This window comes from Stigmatopora argus, chromosome 23 (genome assembly GCF_051989625.1).
Source record: "Stigmatopora argus isolate UIUO_Sarg chromosome 23, RoL_Sarg_1.0, whole genome shotgun sequence".
Lineage (NCBI taxonomy): Eukaryota > Metazoa > Chordata > Actinopteri > Syngnathiformes > Syngnathidae > Stigmatopora > Stigmatopora argus.
In genome coordinates, this window is record NC_135409.1 from 4,942,501 (window position 1) to 4,962,702 (window position 20,202).

At 42.6% G+C, this 20,202-nt stretch overlaps 1 protein-coding gene and 1 long non-coding RNA gene across 2 annotated transcripts in view; both read right to left on the minus strand.

Moving 5' to 3' along the window:
* Positions 1-11,582, minus strand: part of LOC144068854 (uncharacterized) — a 15,044-nt gene extending 3,462 nt beyond the window's left edge. The window contains exons 1-4 of the mRNA XM_077593743.1: positions 11,360-11,582; positions 8,074-8,121; positions 5,938-5,981; positions 342-433 (exon numbers count right to left, since the gene is read on the minus strand). Of these exons, the coding sequence (XP_077449869.1) occupies positions 342-410 (69 nt within the window). The 5' untranslated portion in view covers positions 411-433; positions 5,938-5,981; positions 8,074-8,121; positions 11,360-11,582. The remainder of the gene's footprint in view (positions 1-341; positions 434-5,937; positions 5,982-8,073; positions 8,122-11,359) is intronic.
* A 1,696-nt stretch (positions 11,583-13,278) lies between these two features.
* LOC144068857 (uncharacterized) lies at positions 13,279-20,043 on the minus strand. The gene is made up of 3 exons (XR_013298324.1): positions 19,898-20,043; positions 17,740-17,827; positions 13,279-14,128 (listed from the first exon to the last, which is right to left on the minus strand). It is a non-coding gene; the product is annotated as an uncharacterized LOC144068857 (long non-coding RNA).
* Between the last annotated feature and the right edge of the window lie 159 nt (positions 20,044-20,202).

Below are 20,202 nucleotides of genomic sequence, written 5' to 3' on the forward strand. Positions count from 1 at the left end.
TAGATGTAGTCGCGTAGTTGTCGAGTTTAGAGCGTAAAAAGTCGTTAAAGTTGGGCGAAGGCTTCGGGATAACTTGGAGAGGAAGGAAAGCGCTTGGGGGAAAAAAAACGGCTGGTGAGGCTCGGCCTTGTCTGGATCGGGGCCCAGGCGGCGCTTTGCTCCCTCTAACCTCGTCCCTACAACCTGCGAGCCGGCCGGGATGCGACCGGTCGCGCGATAAGGTCGTTTTTTATCTCCTAACATTGGCAGCGGATCTGTTTTTTCGCATTTTTTGTCTCGAAAGAAAACCCTGACATTCCCAACCCGGCCGGCACTCCCACGCGCGCACGGAGACGACTTACCCGGTCCGGCGTGGGGGTCTCCGCCGTTCTCCGCCGTCGCTGGCTGCGGATCCCTGGCTCTGGCCACATCGCGGCGTCTCCACATACACGCCCTGTGGACGAGAGGCAGAGAGAACCAAGTCGGTCGAAGTCAGTCGCACCAAAAGTCCAATCTGGCGTCCTACACTCTGTCAGCTTTTGGGGGGCGGACCCGGGCCGGACGCACGCGCACGCGGGGCTTCCCGTGTCCGCCACCTTTCCCTAGGCCGAGACTGTCAGGGCCCGCCACAATGGGAGAGGAGGCCATGTGGTTTCCCGCGGAGTCGCGTGTTCCTCCCTAACGAGGCTTTGAATGAGGAATGTTAGCAAACAGAGCCGCTGCACGTCGGGCCGACGCTAAAACCGGGCGACCAGTCAGATGGCGGCGCTTGGCCCGGGCCTATGAATAATGCAAAAGCAGCAGAGGAGGCGAAGCTCCTCCCACTGGAGCCGCTCCTGCCCGAGCGAGCCCGCCACCGCCGCCACCCCTTTTCCTACTCCTGACTCAAATGCCTTCACGGGAGAGCGAAGGCGAGCGAGACGGAACCTCGCCGGCGACGCCGTGGCGTCCACGTAAAACAATGGCAAAAAGGGAGCGGAGCCCTGAAACACAGTACTTTTTCTCTCCGTCGGAATCACCTCGCTCCTTTATGGCGTTCGGTGGCTTTTGTTTCCAGTTGGCACCTGTCCCGGAAAAAGAAAAAAAGAAAAAAAAAAGCCCGGTCGGTGGCTCCGCCCTCTTGCTCCGCTTTCGAAAGCTGGAGACTGCCCACCAGCGAGACGGCGGAGGAGAAAGACAGAGCGAGCGAGACATGCAGACACATACAGAGCGAGAAAGAGAGAGAGAGAGGGTGGGTGGGGCAGAAAACCCAAAAGGGGGAGAGGTCGCAAAGTGGAGGGCGGCGGCGGCGGCGGGTAAGAGGGGAAACATTTCCAAAGGGGACGAAAAATCGGCGCCCCATTTCCACGGAGGATCCCAAAACGCCGCGAGAAAAGCCACTTGTTGCTCGCCACAGTGGGCGCAGGGTTAAAAATCTCGGGACCGCCAGTTGCAAAAATATCCCTCCCACTTCAGGCCCGGAGGGGAGGGCCGGCCTGTAGAAATAGTAGCAGAGCCCCCCCCGCCCCCCTCACTCAGAGCTGCCGCGTCCTAGTCTACCCTCTCGCATGTGGCCGGGACCCAGAGACGGATAGAAAAAGAACCGAGAACCAGGCGAGGAGTGGGGTAGGGGGTCCGCGGAGAAGGGGGCGGTCGGCGTAAGCGGAGGAGGAGGAAAAGCTCAGCTGATGATGGAACGGCGGGGGGGGGTTGACGCGTGGGAGTGGGTACGGCGTGCTTACGTGTTTCACCGCCGGTTCGGTGCAATATTCTCCACGGGGGGAGGGGGCGGTATGAGCGCCATTGCGCCAATTGGCGCCGCACAAATGAGAGACCACCAGAGGCCAGGTTTGACATGAGCTCGGTCAAGACCAAAAAGGACTCGTGGTCGGTCCCCCATTAGCGAGTGACCACAAACGCCGGAGCCACAAAATGGACTCTAGTCGTGTCCGTCCCCCCTGGCGCCGCCCCCTTAATTTGTCTCTCGCCCTTCCTTGTCCTTCCGCAAGCACCGGTAATAAACATCCCAGCACGATTTCAATTCAAACCATGTGCGGTGGCAAAAGCTTTTGGGGGGGGGGGGGGGGGCGCCAGATAACTGGCTGCCTTTGTCTCCCGCTCGTCGCCAACACCTTCGCCGCCCTCGCCGCCGCTCGGTCAAGGTCACCTCATGCTACTTTTCGCCTAACTTCCCTCTCAAACCGAAATGTTGTCCCTCCTTTTTTGGACGCTTTTGCAGCAAAATCACAACAACAAAAATGCCAAGCCACCTTTTCCTGACACACACACACACTCACGAGGCAGTGAATGTTGATTCTCCTCAGCTTCCAGCGATATCAAAATAAAGATCTCCGCCCCCCGTATTCTGCACTGTGCGGCGCTACGGACACACACGCGTGCACCGTAGCCGTAAACACGGGTGAAGGAAAACCCGGGGACTCGCCAGGCGGGCAAAGCTCCTTTGTGGAGACGCATGTTCACTCAAATACAAACGGTCACTAGTTTGAAACCTGCTGACGTCATATCTCGCCACTTTTACTCAACCAATAGCGGCCGGCGCCAAGACGCGGCCGCGGCCCCTTGCCAAAATTCAAACAATAGCGTACGAAAATACATTTATCGGCATTTTTCCGGCTTCGCCCGGCAGTTGTTCGCTGTCTAACGTGGCAGGAATTTTAAAAACTTGGCAGAGCCCGTTCCTGCGCCGTACGCCGGGAAGGGTTCACCCGAGGATACGGCTTTGGCTCGGGTGCAACCCTCTGCGTAACGTTAGCGCCAATGACGCTAATATTAAAAGGTTTGCTTTATGACAATGGCGGTCGTTTTTCATTTGTCGAGTCATTCCAAAGCAACGGCAAACGACGACATACGTGAATATGTGCACACATTTAGGCAAATTAAGCATCAACTCTCTTAAAAAGGAGTTCATGGTCAAACTTTACTTTGGGGAGGCTAACTATTAGCTTATGACACAGCAAATTTGTTGAACTATTAGCTAATGACAGGGCTATTTCGTTAAAACATCCAGATTTTTTCATATTTAGGCAATATAAATAAACAAACAAATGTCAAATTAAAAAAAATGTTTGAAATGAGGAAGTCCATTACCTAATTTTAGTTTTGGGAAGCTAACTATTAGCTTGTGACAGAGCAATTTGGTTGAACTATTAGCTAATGACAGAGCTATTTGGTTAAAACATTCAGATTTTTCACATTTAGGCAATATAACTAAATAAACAAATGTCAAATAAAAAAATGTTTGAAATGAGAAAGTCCATTACCTAATTTTAGTTTTGGGAAGCTAACTATTAGCTTGTGACAAAGCAATTTGGTTGAACTAATGACGGCTATTTCGTTAAAACATTCAGATTTTTTCATATTTAGGCAATATAACTAAACAAACAAATGTCAAATTAGAAGAAGAAAAAATGCTAACTATTAGCTTGTAAAGCGCACTATTAAGTCCTATAAAGTCCTATAAAGCGCAAGTATGTTTTATTGAATTTTGCCGATGAAAATAGATGTCTTAAACAAAAGTGACCTCCCAAATTTTGACCTAGCACCCTTTCCCCCATAAAACACATCCCTAGAAATTTACAGGTGATTCGACACGACTTGGACTTTTTTCTTTTCAGTTTAGAAGCAAGATACCTCGGGTCAAAAGGTTGTAACGAGTCAAAAAAATCCCTGCTTATGTAACGTGTAAACAGACACCGTGTCTTTAGCAATGTTCAGCGTGACTGACTCTGTGATTATCCTACCGGGCTCCTTTTGTCAAATGGAACACAATGTGCAAAAAGAATGTTACAGCCGCTGGAGACGTTGGAAAAGCCGCAAATAAAAGCCACCCAAAAAAAGCTAGCGCTGCTAATTCACCAAATCCAAAGAGTCTGCATGTGAAACGACAGTGGTACCCCGACATACGAGTAATTTGAGATACAAGTGAAATTTGGAGCAGATATTTATCTTGAGATACGAGACAAATTTTGATGTACGAGCAGACAGCGGATGCGAGATGCTGCTCATAACAACATCATGGCCACTGTCTCTCTCCCCGCAACTCCCTCGTGTAATATCTCTGGTCGAAACTCCCTCTTTGTAATGTCTCTACGAGCACTGGGCGGAGCGTTGCATTGTGGTTTTTTCCCCGTTAGTCAGTGCGAATGGCGGGGCTTGTTCGCTAATACGAGAGGAGTATATACCACTTCTCGTTGGCAAGTGGTCGTGCGTTATCCTATTGTGAGGACATTTGTGTGCATCATTTTGGGAATATTTTGAAGGGAATACAAACTCAAACAACCCTCGATATTGACTGAAAGTCAGTGTAGAGGCGGGGCAAAAAGAGCCAACCCGGGAAAAGCAAGGTATCAAACTGTCAAACTAAATTAGAATGAAGTTAAGTGTTAGGTTAGGTTAAATTTATTTTTGAGTGTGTCTGCATCATAATCCAAGTTCATTTAAATTTGTTTATGTTATGTTACGAGCGCGTTGCCATGCAAAAGGTCTCTCCCCTCTCCCTGCCTCTCTCTCTCCCCCCTTCAAAATCCGTATAATTTTAGTACTATTAAACACATTTGAGTAATATTAAACCATTAGTTATGTGTTACTTTGTTAATAGACTGCGAATTAGAACAAATCAAACATTTTTTCCAATCCAATATCCTGTTTTTGGTGTTTTTTTCAGAGGGTTGGAACGAATGAATTTGTTTTTAGTTCATTTCAATGGGAAACGTTGGTTTGAGTTACGAGAAAATCGACATACGAGCTCTGTCCCGGAACGTATTAAGCTCGTATCTCGAGGTACCACTGTATACGTTTCAGCGTCTACGAGGTGGTCCGCGGAGGGGCCCCTCGGCAGCACGTGCCGCCACAACTTCTCTATTGCGAGCCTGACCTTTGAGGTCAGCCTCTGAGGGCTGGCGAACAAAAGGGCACGACCCCTGAGGTCAGAAGTGGACTGACGGGGGGCCCCAACATGCAAAAAAAAAAAGAGCGAGCTGTTTGCTTTGAAAGGTAAGGATGGCCAACACGGAGGCCTAATAAGGATTAAGGGGCCCCGTCTCCTTTGGGATGTCACTCAGGGGCCTCGTACATCGCCCTCTATTAACCCCTCTTGACCTTTGCCGGTCATTATCAGGCCGCCGGTCCATAAAAGCTGGCGACCTCTCGCTTATGAGATAATTAGGCGGCGCGTCTTCGGACAGTTTTCAACTTGTTCGTGTCGGTGGCGTTGAGAGAAAAAAAAGTCAAATTCCTGCTAGAAACAAAGTCTTTGAAAAGATAAAAGCAGCAGAGAAAGAGGCACAAAATGGAGTACGGGAGAAAACATGGCCGTTTTTCACTTGGTGAGTGAAGAACAACACTAATAGAAATCTTGATGATTTTTTTTTAAAAGGATGGATGAAAATGCAAAAAAGAAATAGGGTTTAAAAAAAATTTGAATCATTTTTTTAGCGTTACATGACTATTCAAGATCAATAATTAAAAAAAAATCAAATTGGTTAAATTTAAATGGTGCAAAAACAAGTGCTGATTAATTCACAAAGCTAAGAATCTCATTTGTTCTTATTTGTTTTTTGTTTTTTCAATTCCAAACTCATTCACATAACCACGAAAAAATGAACATTTGATTCTTTTGATTTCAAAAAGAATTCAAGTCAAAACGACCTCATCATCACGATAATGCCACGTTGCCCATTTTGTCTGCTGCTTTCATTGTCTCGAAAAATTCCTCTAAAGTGGTTTCTCCAAACGCGGGACTCTGTCAATCGTTAATCCGCTCGCTCACCTTCGGGGAAGCGAGCGTCTTTTCGCGGCATGGCAAATTTGGGGAAAAGGGAGCGAGGGACCAGAAGTTGGGTGTCGAAAAAAGAAATCCCGGCAAGCTCAGCCCTCGTTTTAAGAAAGGGAATCTCAATTTTCCACCTTTTTTAGACTGTTCTCGAGTGGAAATTCAAGAGTAAGTCAACAAAAACTCACCTTGCCACGTGGCGGAGGATCGTCCTACCAAGGGCAAGCCCAGCCTGTAAACACAGAAAAAGATGGATTTCATTTGTCGGGTATAAAAGTACAGTGGTACCTCGAGATACGAGCTTAATGCGTTCCAGGACTGAGCTCATATGTCGATTTTCTCGTCACTCAAACCAACGTTTCCCATAGAAATGAACTAAAAACAAATGATTTCGTTCCAACCCTCTGAAAAAACACCCAAAACAGGATATTGGATTGGAAAAACATTTGGATTTGTTCTAATTCGCCATCTATTAACAAAGTAACACATAACTAGTGGTTTAATATTGCTAAAATGTGTTTAATAGTACTAAAATTAGACGGATTTCACGGAGGGTAGAGACGGACAGAGAAGGGGGGTGTGGACTTTTTGCATGGCAATGCGCTCGTAACATAACAAACAAATTGAAATGAACTTGGATTATGATGCAGACACACTCAAAAATAAATTTAACCTAACCTAACACTTAACTTAATTCTAATTTAGTTTGACAGTTTGATACCTTGCTTTTCCCGGGTTGGCTCTTTTTGCCCCGCCTCCACACTGACTTTCAGTCAATATCGAGGGTTGTTTGAGTTTGTATTCCCTTCAAAATATTCCCAAAATGATGCACACAAATGTCCTCACAATAGGATAACGCACGACCACTTGCCAACGAGAAGTGGTATAGACTCCTCTCGTATTAGCTGTTACGGGAACAGAATGCTTGAAAATATCAATAATTTTTAAAAAAGCGGTTACGGGAACAGAATGCTTGAAAATATCTATATATTTTTTTAAAAAAGCAACTAGAAACCTATTTTGATCTTGCAAAAATTTGAATTTGAATTGACAGTCTAGCCAGCTATTATCTCTTAACCAATAAAACAAACTGAGGTCAACAACAAACAAAAAAACGCTTTTCAATCCATCTTTTCTGCAAGTTTGACCTAAATTTAGACTAAAAAACCACATGATTTAGCATTTCCCAACTCTCTAAGCACACGATAAAATGTCCTCCAATCCCGGAATGAGCTACGAAGCGGCGATATCGTTGACAAAAAGCTTCCCACAAATGAACGGCGCAGCTGTACGCATGCTAGCGAGACAAGAAGGAGAAACGGTGGCTCTCAGGGGTTAAGATGCAAGTAGTCATGTGCCTGCCGGCCAAACAAAAGCCCGCCTATGTAGGGTGCATACAGATGGAGCGAGCTCCTTTGTGCTCGCCGTTTCACACGTCTCCGCCGCCGAGTCGCCCGGTCTGGCTCTCGGGACGTTGGCCGTGGGCCTGGCGAGCAGCTTGCGCCACCGAAAAAGCGGGGCTCGCACACCTCTATTCTTTGCGTTGATAATAAGAGCATGGGTGGCTTTTTTCATCCCCGTGCTAGTACGTGGGTCGTTTTATGTCGCGCCCTTCAAATATGAAATGACCCTATTGAAAATGCTAAAAAAAAACTGTTATGGGAAAAGAATGCTTGAAAATATCTATATTTACTTTACTATTTAAAAGTTGCTTGAAAATATCTATATTAAAAAAAAACAGTTACGGGAAAAGAATGCTTGAAAATATCTTCTTTTTTAAAAAAAACATTTACGGGAAAAGAATGCATGAAAATATCTATATTTAAAAAAATACAGTGACGGGAAAAGAATGCTTGAAAATATCTATATGTAAAAAAAAAACAGTTACAGGAACAGAATGCTTGAAAATATCTATATTTGAAAAAAAAACAGTTGCGGGAAAAGAATGCTTGAAAATATATATATTTTTTAAAAACAGTTACGGGTCATTGCACATACGCAGCGCAAGTATTGAGCGGATTGCAGCCGGCCGGATTTGATCAGCAAATTCTCCTGATCTAAACCCTGTAGAAAACCTACCAGCAGGTTTTCCGTGATTATGATATTTTTGGAAATACAGTGGTACCTCGACATACGAGCAATTCGAGATACGAGTGAAATTTCGGGCAAATATTTATCTTGAGATACGAGACAAATTTTGATATACGAGCAGACAACGGACGCGATAGGCTGCTCATAAGAACATCATGGCCACTGTCTCTCTCCCCGTAACTCCCTCGTGTAATGTCTCTGGTTGCAACTCTGGAGTGTGAAAATGAACTCACCAGCCTGATGGCCTTCTGCCCCGATTGTCCTCGTGGCCTCCGGCACCCCTGTAACAAACACAGGAAACAGAAGCGGTCTGAAAAATGTGAAAAAACTGAGCCACGCCGACAAGCGAGCAGCACACAAAACGCAGAAGTTCCTGCTAAAACATGCAACACGTTGCTTCGACGTGGAAACGTATCGTCCTTAACAGTGGCGGTCCGTGCATTTTCTCGTAGCGCCTTCAACGAATCAATAACAACCCCCAAAAACTATTTTATGGCTATAAAACCTCGACTGCAGCTACAGCTGCGACACATAAAAAATAATCAATAAATCAATGCACAAAAATGGGGTAAAATCCACTTCCTAGCAGCATTTATTGATTAAATACAAATACTGGAGCTTTTCAGACCAAAAGACCGGCGAAGAAACAAGGTAAAACAACATGGTCTACGCACCAATAAAAGCCAACAATGGCCATGAGCAGCTTCACTGAGCCCACGTGTGAGTGTATAAGAGTTTGTATGTACATGCGTTGTCCCTTTAAGAAGTTACGTCAGTCAGGGTCTTAACAAGTTCTCCAACTAAACACAATAAAAGTACGGGAAATTTGGAGCTTTTCTTTAGCCTAATAATTACTAGGGCATTAAGTATGACTAAATAATAATTCGCAGTTTGTATTTAGGGTATTTGAGCAACGATTTAAATGGTAATTATCAATAACCTTCCGGGCGACCAAACGACCGAGTATCGAGAGAGACAGTGGCCACGATGTTCTTATGAGCAGCCTCTCGCGTCCGCTGTCTGCTCGTATATCAAAATTTTTCTTGTATCTCAAGATAAATATTTGCCCGAAATGTTACTGTATCTCAAATTTATCCTAAGTGTGGACACTCGCCTTAATAAAGCCACCGGCACGGTTCGTCGGTGCCGCGTCTTTGCGCCCGTGTTCAAACTAAATCGGAAGAGACGCCAGTGCTCCCTGCAGAGCTCCATTTTATTTGCTTTTTCTTCTCGCGGGCCTCGTGAACTCTGCATAAACTTGCGCATTGCAAAGACGAAGACTAGAAGTGTGTGCGTGTGTGTGGGGGGGGTGTTGGGGTCCGCAAAGGACTGCGTTTTTCTTTCTTTCTCTCCTCACCCTGTCTTACTTCCTCGCCCTGAAATGATTCAGAGTGGAAAGAAAAGGCCTTTTCCTTGTCCTCGCTTGAACTCCACATCAGCTTCCTGTTAGAAAGGCAAAGAGGAAACACCCAGAGCGACACGCGCATGCGCACACAAACACACACACACATACACACACACAAGAGCCGGGCCTTCACTGGCAGATTCTTTGCTGCCGGAGAAATTAGGTCAAGCACTTAAGTACCCTGTACGGAGATGGACGCAGATTTAAAACGGCAACTATTTAGCCAGGGCGGAGGAGGCAGGCGCGCACGGCTGGAAAGTACAAAGAGATCCAACGTGCAAATGGGAGCTTTTTTTGGGTAAAAGTATGAAATAATCCAAAAGGCCAAATAAAAAATGGCAGGGAACGGAACAGCTGTTTTATGATAAACAGGTGGTGAGTTTTGGTGCATTCTGGGATACTCGCCGATTCCACTTTACGGTTTTATCTCTATTTGTATTACATTCATTCATTGTCCATCCTCATTGGGGTCACGGGGTCACAGGAGCCTATCCTAGGGCACACCTTGTATTGGTTGCCAGCCATTTGCAGAAACACAACCATTCACATGCATACTCATAGCTACGGACAATATAGAGCACATGTGTCAAAGTGGCAGCCTGGGGGCCAAATCTGGCCCGCTGCATCATTTTGTGTGGCCCGGGAAAGTAAATGATGAGTGCCGACTTTCTGTTTTAGGATCAAATTTAAATGAAGAGTATAGATGTATATTAAATTTCCTGATTTTCCCCCTTTTTAAATCAATAATTGTAATTTTTTAATCCATTTTTTCTGTGTTTTTAGTTCAAAAATCATTTAGTAAAATCTAAAAATATATTTTAAAAAAAGCTCAAATAAACATTGTTTTAGTTCTATAAAAAATGGAATATTCAGTGCTTTTAATCCAGTTCTTTTAATCCATTTATAAAAATAAATAAATATTATATCTAAAATGGTCCTCCCCACATGAAATCGAGTTGACGTTAACGCAGCCCGCTAACCAACCCGAGTCTGACACCCCTGATAAGGAGCATTGAAACCCCAAGTCATGGCCTCGACCCTTGATCTCCAAACTGTGAGGCGGAGATGCTAACCACTCTTTCACCATGCCGATTGTTTCGATGACCACATAATGCAAAACATTAAATGATGTGCGTTTTTTTATGATGTATTAAACAAGATTCCCCCATTGGCATGCATACTTGTGGCTTGTGCCTTTCCAAAAACAACAAGTATTATTAGCATTAGCCTAGAGGGATGAATTTGAAGTATCTCACCGTCTTGGCACTCAATAAAAACGAGTTTTCACTCCACGACCACGTGTTTGTTCATAAAACGTTAGCGTGCGGTACTACTGTTGCCGCGGCACCATTTTCTTCATTCGCGATGGCATTTATTCCTGTTTAATATGGCGGATTTACTTTGATGGAGTGTTAATACGGGAGAGAGGTTTCCCAACTTTCAGGGGAACAGAAAGTCCAAGTCACATGACCTTTTTCTCGGGTATCCCAGGTTTCACAGATCAATGTGATTTGAAAAATATGAATAACTTTTAGGCGTCTGTTTTTACCTTGAAAATCAGTTATAAATCAGTATATAATCAGTATATAAAACACCATCTCACTCATCACCGAGAATAATATGATGACATTTCTTGGACTTTGTGTTCAAAGCATTCGAGCCACCGCAGGCCTTTTTATCATTAAAAAAATGCATTAAAAATCCCACTCATCAACACGTTTCATTGAATTAATTTTCATTTTAAAAAAAACGTCTCCACTGTGAAACGGCACTTTTCCCAACAGATGTGAACCACCGGTCAAGTGTTACATCGATTTTACCCACTTTTTCTGGTGCTCCCATCTTTCCACCGACTCGGCTGCCACGCTGCACCCCGCGCAAAGGTGCTTGTGAGCGGCTACCCGCGCGAGCTCGCGTCGCTGCGGAATACAAAGGCTAAAAGGCTAAAATTCGACAATGGCGCCTCGTAACTCGAGATCAAGGTCGATTCGCCATTAAAACGCTGACGTCGAACAACTTGCTATCCCCCCCCAAAAAATGCCTAGCTGCCTGCCTGCGATTTTTTTTGCCCAGGAAACTACAGAAATAGACCGGTAGGGTTGCAAAGTACGTACCCGATAGTGTCACGTTCAAGTCCAAAGCTGTCGAATGGTCGCCTGGGTGCTTTCCAAAAAAGAGAGGAATCCGATCGAGACGAGGAAGAAGCGGAGGGGGAACGCGTGACGACGACGACGACACGCTTTCCGCTCCCTCCTCCCCGGGACACAGCTCGGTTCAGCGGGGACACGGAGCGTCCTCTCCCCGCAGAGGCGTCAAGTTCAGCTGAGGTGAAAGCTGCCCGTTACACAAGTAGCCCCCGCTCTTACATCGAAGCAAGCTTGCTTTAATGCCTGTTAAAAAATGAAGGGGGAGTAAAAAAGAAAGGAGAGAAGAGACACTTGACGTCCGAAAAGCAGCAAAAAGTGGGCTGCATTGAAGATTATTATTGAAGGCTGTCTCAACTAAGACCCCCCCTCCACCACCTCCACCACCACCACCACCACCACCACCACCCCCTATACCGTTTGCCTTTGCCCTTTCCGCAAATGAAAAAAGCACTTTCCGATATGCCAGTTTCGAGAATAAAAATAAAAATAAAAGCTTACTTGCAATGGAGCTTCAAAGAAAGAGCGATTAAAAAAATAGCAAGACACTCATGTTCCAAACAAAGTCAAATCTGGCCTGTTTTTCCATGTCGTTTTGACGAATTGCATGTCAAATATGTTTGTTTAAAGAGGTTAACCCCCGTAATAATCTTACATTTGAATTGAATTTAACCGTGAATATGCATGTTTAATGACGATTTATGCCAAACAAACGCGACAAATAGAAATGGTGTTTTTACCACTTTAGCTCAATGGGGGTGGTTATCTTTAGTTTTCTTAATAAATATTGAACTAATACTTAACTATCATTTTCCATGTAAAAAAAAGTCCATAAACCACAACTATAATTTGCTAAAATAATTCAATAGTATTTCTTAAAGTTTAAAAAATACTATTGAATTGTTTTTTTCCTCAGGTTTAGACTAAAATAACAATCAGGCATTAAAGGGGACAGCAAAAATAGTAAACATTTCTAAGGGCCCCTTGCAAAATATATTTACAACAAAATGATTCTTTTACAAATACATTTGAATTTGATCCTGATTTCAAATAGCCAAAGCAAGTGTAGTCACTTTAGTGATGTAAATCACAAATAAAACATAAATAAACTAAAGTTCTATTTTTAAATGAGTCATTTACATTTAGAGAGACTATGTTTGATATTCTTCCAAATCACTAAGCTCTTAAAATACTATGTTTAATATTTACATTGTAGTTTAAACTTACGTATCTTTGATGTACTAGAAAATTGTTAATAGTGAATACCAAAATTCCCTTATGGATATATTATCAGTTTGCACTTCAAGTAAAACAATACTAAAATAAATAGCACTTAAGCAATATGTTATCGTTTCTATAATGATGACAACAATTTACTTCAGTTTGAACAATAATCGAACTGTTTGCGTGTGTGTGTGTGTGTGTGTGTGTGTGTGTGTGTGTGTAGCTATAAAAAAATAAACACATGTAAGCTTTGAGGGAATTAAAACTTTATAGAGTGATATCGCCTCAAGTGACCAAAAATAGATGAAATGTTTTTTTAATAACTTGAAGTTATCAAGTGTGTTTTCATTGGTTGAACTGACAGCCTCGAGGTTAGTGTAAAACTTGGATGCATTCGAAATGAAAAGCTGAAAATGTATTTTGCTATCACTTATTGTAATAATTTCATACCTGTCAACCTCTGCCGATAACTGCCCTTATAAATGATTATGATTCCCCTTACAAACCCCCAAAAAAACCTTACAAACACCGTACGACTCGTACGGTGTTTGTAAGGTTTTTTGGGGGTTTGTAAGGGGAATCATAATCATTTATAAGGGCAGTTATCGGTAGAGGTTGACAGGTATGTAATTTCCCCCCAAAAAGTAGTGTTTAAATTATTAGAAAAGATAAGAATGTTAGTGTGGAAGGAGAGATGATCATTTTTACACCATGTTTTTCTATTTACAGTGCTTAAATGATAAAAAAATGAACTACAGCTGGATTATACATCCCGAGATTTTGATTTGAATTTAAAACAATTTTACACAATGTCTGTTGATGTGAATCTAAAAACAAAAATGCTTTTCATGTCGTTAAAATACTTCTCCTTAATCCATGTGCATTTTTTTTATGAATTATAGTTCAATTTGATTTGCTGTCTCATTAAAACTTGTATCTTTTATTCAATGCTCTTTTTCCACGAGTCAGTTAGAAAATAGCCGCAAGCTAACATCTAATACTTTGTTTGTTTATGAAAAAAATGACACTGGATGAAATGGGGGAAAGTTTTACAGGTATGAAAAATCATCCGAACTAAAAAAAAGTAGATTGCTTATTAGTGATGCTAGTTTGAGTTTCATTTTATGGAGTTTACACACTTATACCATAAATGTCAAAAGTATTCGGTAGAGTGCACAGAGTTAATATTTTGACATCTAGCAGAAAAAGGTGTTAAGACGAGGTGCTCTCCAAACATGGAGTGGTCACCAAGTCTGCATTCGCCACTATCCAGGACCCCCTTTGCGTGGCATTTCAAGCCAGAGGACCCCCTCACGGAGCAGTCCAGGAGGTGCGTGGGGTGAGGAAGCGAAAATGGCCGTGGACTGAGGAGGTGTGGACATGTTACAAGTGGGAGGGGCCTTTCACAAAGGGCAAAAGTGCTGCCTCCCATCATCCAACACGGCTTCTTCATCCATTACTTTACCCTGGCGTGCACCCCTCCGAAAAAGTGCTGCAGTGCGGTGCAGGCCCCACCTTGCAGCACAAAACCATCGATTTAGTGGGCGTGCTCACCATTGAAATCGGATTCTTTAGCGATTGAAGTCCAATCAAACTTGATGACAGTCTTTCCGTGGGCAATGAGAGTCAGAATTCGAGATGTGGCCATGGATGGCCTTCTCTGCTGGGCTGACCTACTTGTGTGCGGTCGATTGGTCGCCGGTCTTTTGGTCGCCGGTCTTTTGGTCGCCCCGACCGCGACAACGGGCGACCAAAAGACCGGCGACCAAAAGATGGCGACCAATCGACCGCACACGAAAATGTCAAACAAAATTAGAGTTAAGTTTAGTGTTAGGTTCGATTAAATTTATTTTTGAGTGTGTCTGCATCGTAATCCAATTTCATTTCAATTTGTTTATGTTACGTTACAAGCGTGTTGCCGTGCTAACCCCCCTCTCTCCCCTTCAAGATCCGTCTAATTTTAGTACTATTAAACACATTTTAGTAATATTAAACCACTTGTTATGTGTTACTTTGTTAATAGATTGCCAATTAGAACAAATAAAAAAAAAAATTCCAATCCAATATCCCGTTTTTGGTGTTTTTTCAGAGGGTTGGAACGAATTAATTAGTTTTTAGTTCATTTCAATGGGAAACGTTCGTTCCAGTTACGAGAAAAATCGACATACGAGCTCAGTCCCGGATGGAATTAAGCTTGTATCTCGAGGTACCACTGTAGTTGGTCCATATTCCAAAGAGAGCTATCTATGTACATTGATGTTCAAATATCCGGTCATAATTGAGAAATGTGTGAGTGGATGAATGCACCTGTGGAGGTATTATCGTTTTATTATCAGCGGCCCAGTGCTTGTACAGTATGTTATGGTTTAGTTGCCACGGGTAACGGGTCAATGATTACCCAATGAGGTCTGGATTGTCCTTAAGTAGAGGTCAGACCACCAGGGTGGGACGAGGGATTTTTCGTTTTTTTTGGGGGGGGGGCGGACAAATTGTTGCACAACACTTAGGGACAGACAATACCACTCAAAAATGGTTCGTTTGATACAAACACTTGTTTTTTTGTGTGATTTGGGGGGGGGGGGTCAAAAGCATATCTGACCTTAGTTTCTACGTAATCTTAAAAAAAATCAATATTTCCTTTTTTGTTGCAATGCTAATGATTTTTGGAACAAAGTAGCTAAATAGCAAGTAGCAAAATAATACTAATTATGCCATGTTTTAGACAACTGATCACATTGCTTCACTGCTACTCCAAAATGTCAAAATTCTATCAAATGTGACAAGCTAATGTTAATCTCAACATCATGTTAATAAGAAAAATCTCAAAAATGAAGTTTTTTTTAAACTAAAGCGTACAGAAACCCCCCCAGAAATGAGCAATGCAAAATTATTGCTTTAGAACATCAACACAACATAAAGAAATCGTGCTTTATTTTTATTTTTTGATGTTGGCATGTATTTAATCAATCTAGAAATGGTTGCGCAACACGTGTAGACAGATAATTCACCAATTCTGAACTGCACTGAATGTCAATCGCCGTCAACGTACGACGTCAATGTTTCCCCTCCCGATACTTCCGACTCCCGCGCTTTCCTAGCTCCGCCCCCCCCCGCTACACGCTTTCGAGATGACATCACTGCACATCTGTTGTGCCAACGGGGCACAAAATGAGACCAAGTCTCGCCGTGGTTTTTGTCTACCGGCTCAAACTTGGCGCGAATAACGTTAGGCGGCCATTAAAGTACCGTATTTTCACGACTATAAGGTGCACATAAAAGTCTTAAATTTTCTCCAAAATAGACAGGGCGCCTTATTATCCACTGAGCTTTATATATGGACCAATACTAAAATTGTTATCACGATAAAATAAAAATAAATCAGTTAATAGGGTACACCGACTATACTATTTTCCCGTAGACAAAGTACTGCGCAGTGACTGCTGGGATATATAGTTCTTTTGTCAATACACCCAATGGATTGTGGCCTGTATACATCAACATCAATACAGCATGACGAAGCATGGAAAGCACCGTTGGAAAAGTTACGCTAGCTACCAGCTAGCTACTATTTGCGAATGGATTGTGGGCTGTATACATCAACATCAACACAGCTTTACGAAACGTGGAAGGCACCGTTGGAAAAGTTACGCTAGCTACCAGCTAGCCACTATTTGCAAATGGATTGTGGCCGCCTTCATTTATAATCTATATATATATATATGCGTCTAAAAAAATGGTGCATCCTTTGTGTGTTTAAAATCCAGAAATAGCACACGTTACTGACACTGCGGCTAAAAATACGATGCGCCATATAGTCGTGAAAATACGGTAAACGCTCCACATGGTCTGACCCCCGTCCTGACCCGTGTGATTGAATGCAAACACAATCAGCAGGGTCAGCGCAAGCAAATGTTCTTTTCAATCGGAAACTTTCTGAAGTGTGTTGTTGTTTTATTCTCGACGACGTGATTGTTTCCCCAGGCAAATGACATGCAGATGGGATTCGAAGGACGCCATTGGATGATTCGCCTACATTTTTACCGTTAAAATACGCTCCGAGAACTCATCTGTTTGTCCAATTGTTGGAGTTGAGCCATTTGCAGCTCTGGAGCCACAGGTTGCATGCCCCTGCACTATATATGTTATGATGTTTAGTTTGTAGGTGACGAAGGAACCAAAATAAGGGAACTGAATGAATGAATGCAGCTACGGTCCATTTTTGCCTGCTGCACCACATGAAACGTGGGGGTGAAGAGCCCCCTTGAGGATTTCTGAGTGACTTACATGTTGGAATGAGGAAAAATCACAGTTGAAGCAAAATATTCAACAGAATAATCAACTTTGACTCAATTGGCTATTAGCAAAAGTCTGTTTGTCAACGTGTTTGCATTAAAGAATCAAGGAACGGATAATGAGCAAGTATGTTTGTACAGTGGGACCTCGAGATACGAGCTTAATTCGTTCAGGGACTGAGCTCGTATGTTGATTTTCTCGTCACTCAAACGAACGATTCCCATAGAAATGAACTAAAAACTAATTAATTTGTTCCAACCCTCTGAAAAAACACCAAAAACAGGATATTGGATTGGAAAAAATGTTTGATTTGTTCTAATTCGCCATCTATTAACAAAGTAACACATAACTAGTGGTTTAATAGTAATACAATGTGTTCAATAGTACTAAAATTATACAGATTTTGAAGGGAGAGAGAGCTCTAAAACAATGTTTATTTTAGCTTTATTTTAATATATTTTTAGATTTTACAAAATGATTTTTGAACTAAAAACACAGAAAAAATGGATTAAAAAATTACAATTATTGATTTAAAAGGGGGGACATCAGGAAATTTAATATACATCTATACTCTTCATTTTCAGAGAGGGGGCGGGGGGGGGCTTTTTGCACGGCAACGCGCTCGTAACATGACAAACAAATTTAAATGAACTTGGATTACGATGCAGACACACTCAAAAATAAATTTAATCGAACCGAACACTAAATTGTATTCTAATTTAGTTTGACATTTGGATACCTTTCTTTGTTGGCTCTGTTTGCCCCGCCTCTGAATAGTTAAAAAAAAAAAAACACACAAACATATCTGTAAACCTTTCAAGATAATTCCTTACTTTTAAAATATTGTCTCCACTTCTTAAAAGGCCTTTTATCATGTCGTATATATCCTCTTCCTCCACATCTGCAACATGTTTTCAACCACTGAGAACATAAAAAAACATTTACAACAGTTAAAAACGGGGTACAGAAAGACAAAGAAACAAAAAAAACAATGGCGTCCCTGGCGCGGCGTTTGAGGAAGTATAATTGCACGTCATGGTTACAGCTGTGTTTAAAGAAGCTTTGGCAATATCAATGGGAACAAGTGTTTTTACTAGCGAAGTTTGACTGCTAAATGAGCTGCGTGGCGTATTAAGCGGCTCCTCATGTCATCTTCGCTTGGCGACATGCGGATGTTTCCGCCGATTCGTGCAGTTTGTGCTTGACGGATAATTACGGTTATTCTTGGCAAATATTGGGGGGTGGGGAGCGTGCGACTGAATGCTACATTTAGAGCACATGTGTCAAAGTGGCGGCCCGGGGGCCAAATCTAGCCCGTCGCATCGGACCCATTTTTCCCCCGGTAACCATGGTAACCCTCTATTTCAAAAGCGTGCAAGGTTACCCCTGAAATAGAGGGTTACCATTCTAGGATTAAAGGGGGAGGTCAAAGGTCACAGAGGCTAGTTGTGTCCAAAGAAAACTTTGACTGCCAAAAAAAGTTTGAATATTTTGTCGAATTGTCATCAATCATTTAATCATTTGCCCATTGTTTGTCTTTTTCACCCATTCTCTGCCTTGATGAGAATTGAATTCAACTGGGATGGCGGCCATTGAATATATCAGCGTCTTACAAATGGTGGTGCAACACGTGTAGTCAGACAATACAAAAAAAGAATTCCCAAATGAAAATATACATATCATTACGACGAGTAGTATTAGACGTTGGTAGGGTTCCATGGCCCCGATTTGAGATCCTGCAGACCCCTTCCCAATACCGGGGGGCCCCCGAAACAGCGCTGGGCGTCTCGAAATGTGAAAAGAAACAGATACGGCCACGCCACTGCCAAGACTTCATTGCCGACGATTAAAAGCTATCTTGGCGTTGAGAATGTGTGGTTAAGAGAGTCGTCGGAGGCGAAAGTCGCACAGAATTCCGCATCCGGGCTGCCCGCATCTGATTGGACGTTTGTCAAAACAGGCACATGAGCCTTTAACCAAACTGCTCAGGGAATAAAACCTAGCTTTATTCTGTTTACATTCTCAATCAATTGGAATTGATGGGCTGGCTTCCTCCGGGGACGTCTCACATCATTTTTTGGAATGGGGATTCATTTCAAAATGTGATTGTAAATTCTTGAAAGTACAGTTTCTGGAATTAAAGAGGCGCGATGGATAAAAGATGTACTTTGTCCTCTTGTGAAGCAAACAAATAAAAAAGCTCATCCTTTGAAGCACACAACACTTCCCCGTTCATTATTTATATAAGTGTCCCACAGCAATAAAAACCTCTTTTGAATTCATAAACACACTGTAATTATAAACAATATTTAGCCCTGAGGAGCACAAACTCTTCCCGAGTCCATTTTACCTTGCACTGGATGTTTTCCCATTAGCTAACTCATTCAATGCTAATACCCAACCAATATGAACATTATACACAAGCTAACTCATTCAATGCTAACGCACAACCAATATGAACATTAAACACAAGCTAACTCATTCAATGCTAACGCCCAACCAATATGAACATTAAACACAAGCTAACTCATTCAATGCTAACGCCCAACCAATATGAACATTAAACACAAGCTAACTCATTCAATGCTAATGACACAAGCTAACTCATTCAATGCTAATGCCCAACCAATATGAACGTTAAACACAAGCTAACTCATTCAATGCTAATGCCCAAACAAGATGAAAGTTAAACACAAGCTAACTCATTCAATGCTAATGCCCAACCAATATGAACGTTAAACACAAGCTAACTCATTCAATGCTAATGCCAAACCAATATGAACATTAGAACATTAAACACAAGCTAAATCATTCAATGCTGCTGTCCAACCAATATGAACGGTGATGCAAATGGATTAGACGTCATCACTGTCAATGGAAATGAAACAATAATTGGGAAACACGTGTCAACAGAATTAACATATTAATTGGACATCTGCCAATGACACTATCGTCCCTCCCAGACAATGAGTTAACTGAGCTCTACTTTACCTCTTTTATTTTCATCTATAACGTGATTAAATGGATTCCATGCATGCAAAACACACGGAGAGACAATAACAAAAGTACTCAAAAGCATACCAATAACAACAAAAAAAACCCTCAAATGAATTCTCTTCTTCATGCGTGCGGCCACATCTGTATTATACTGCCCCTCGGTGGCCAAAGCGTGAACACCAGCAGGAGCTTTCACGGCATTTTCAATGGGAATCGGTGTTGCGTTTAATGTGGACTTCTCCCCTAGTTAATTTTGGACGTGGTAGTGATTGGGCCGTCTCGTTATTGTAGGTGGGGGA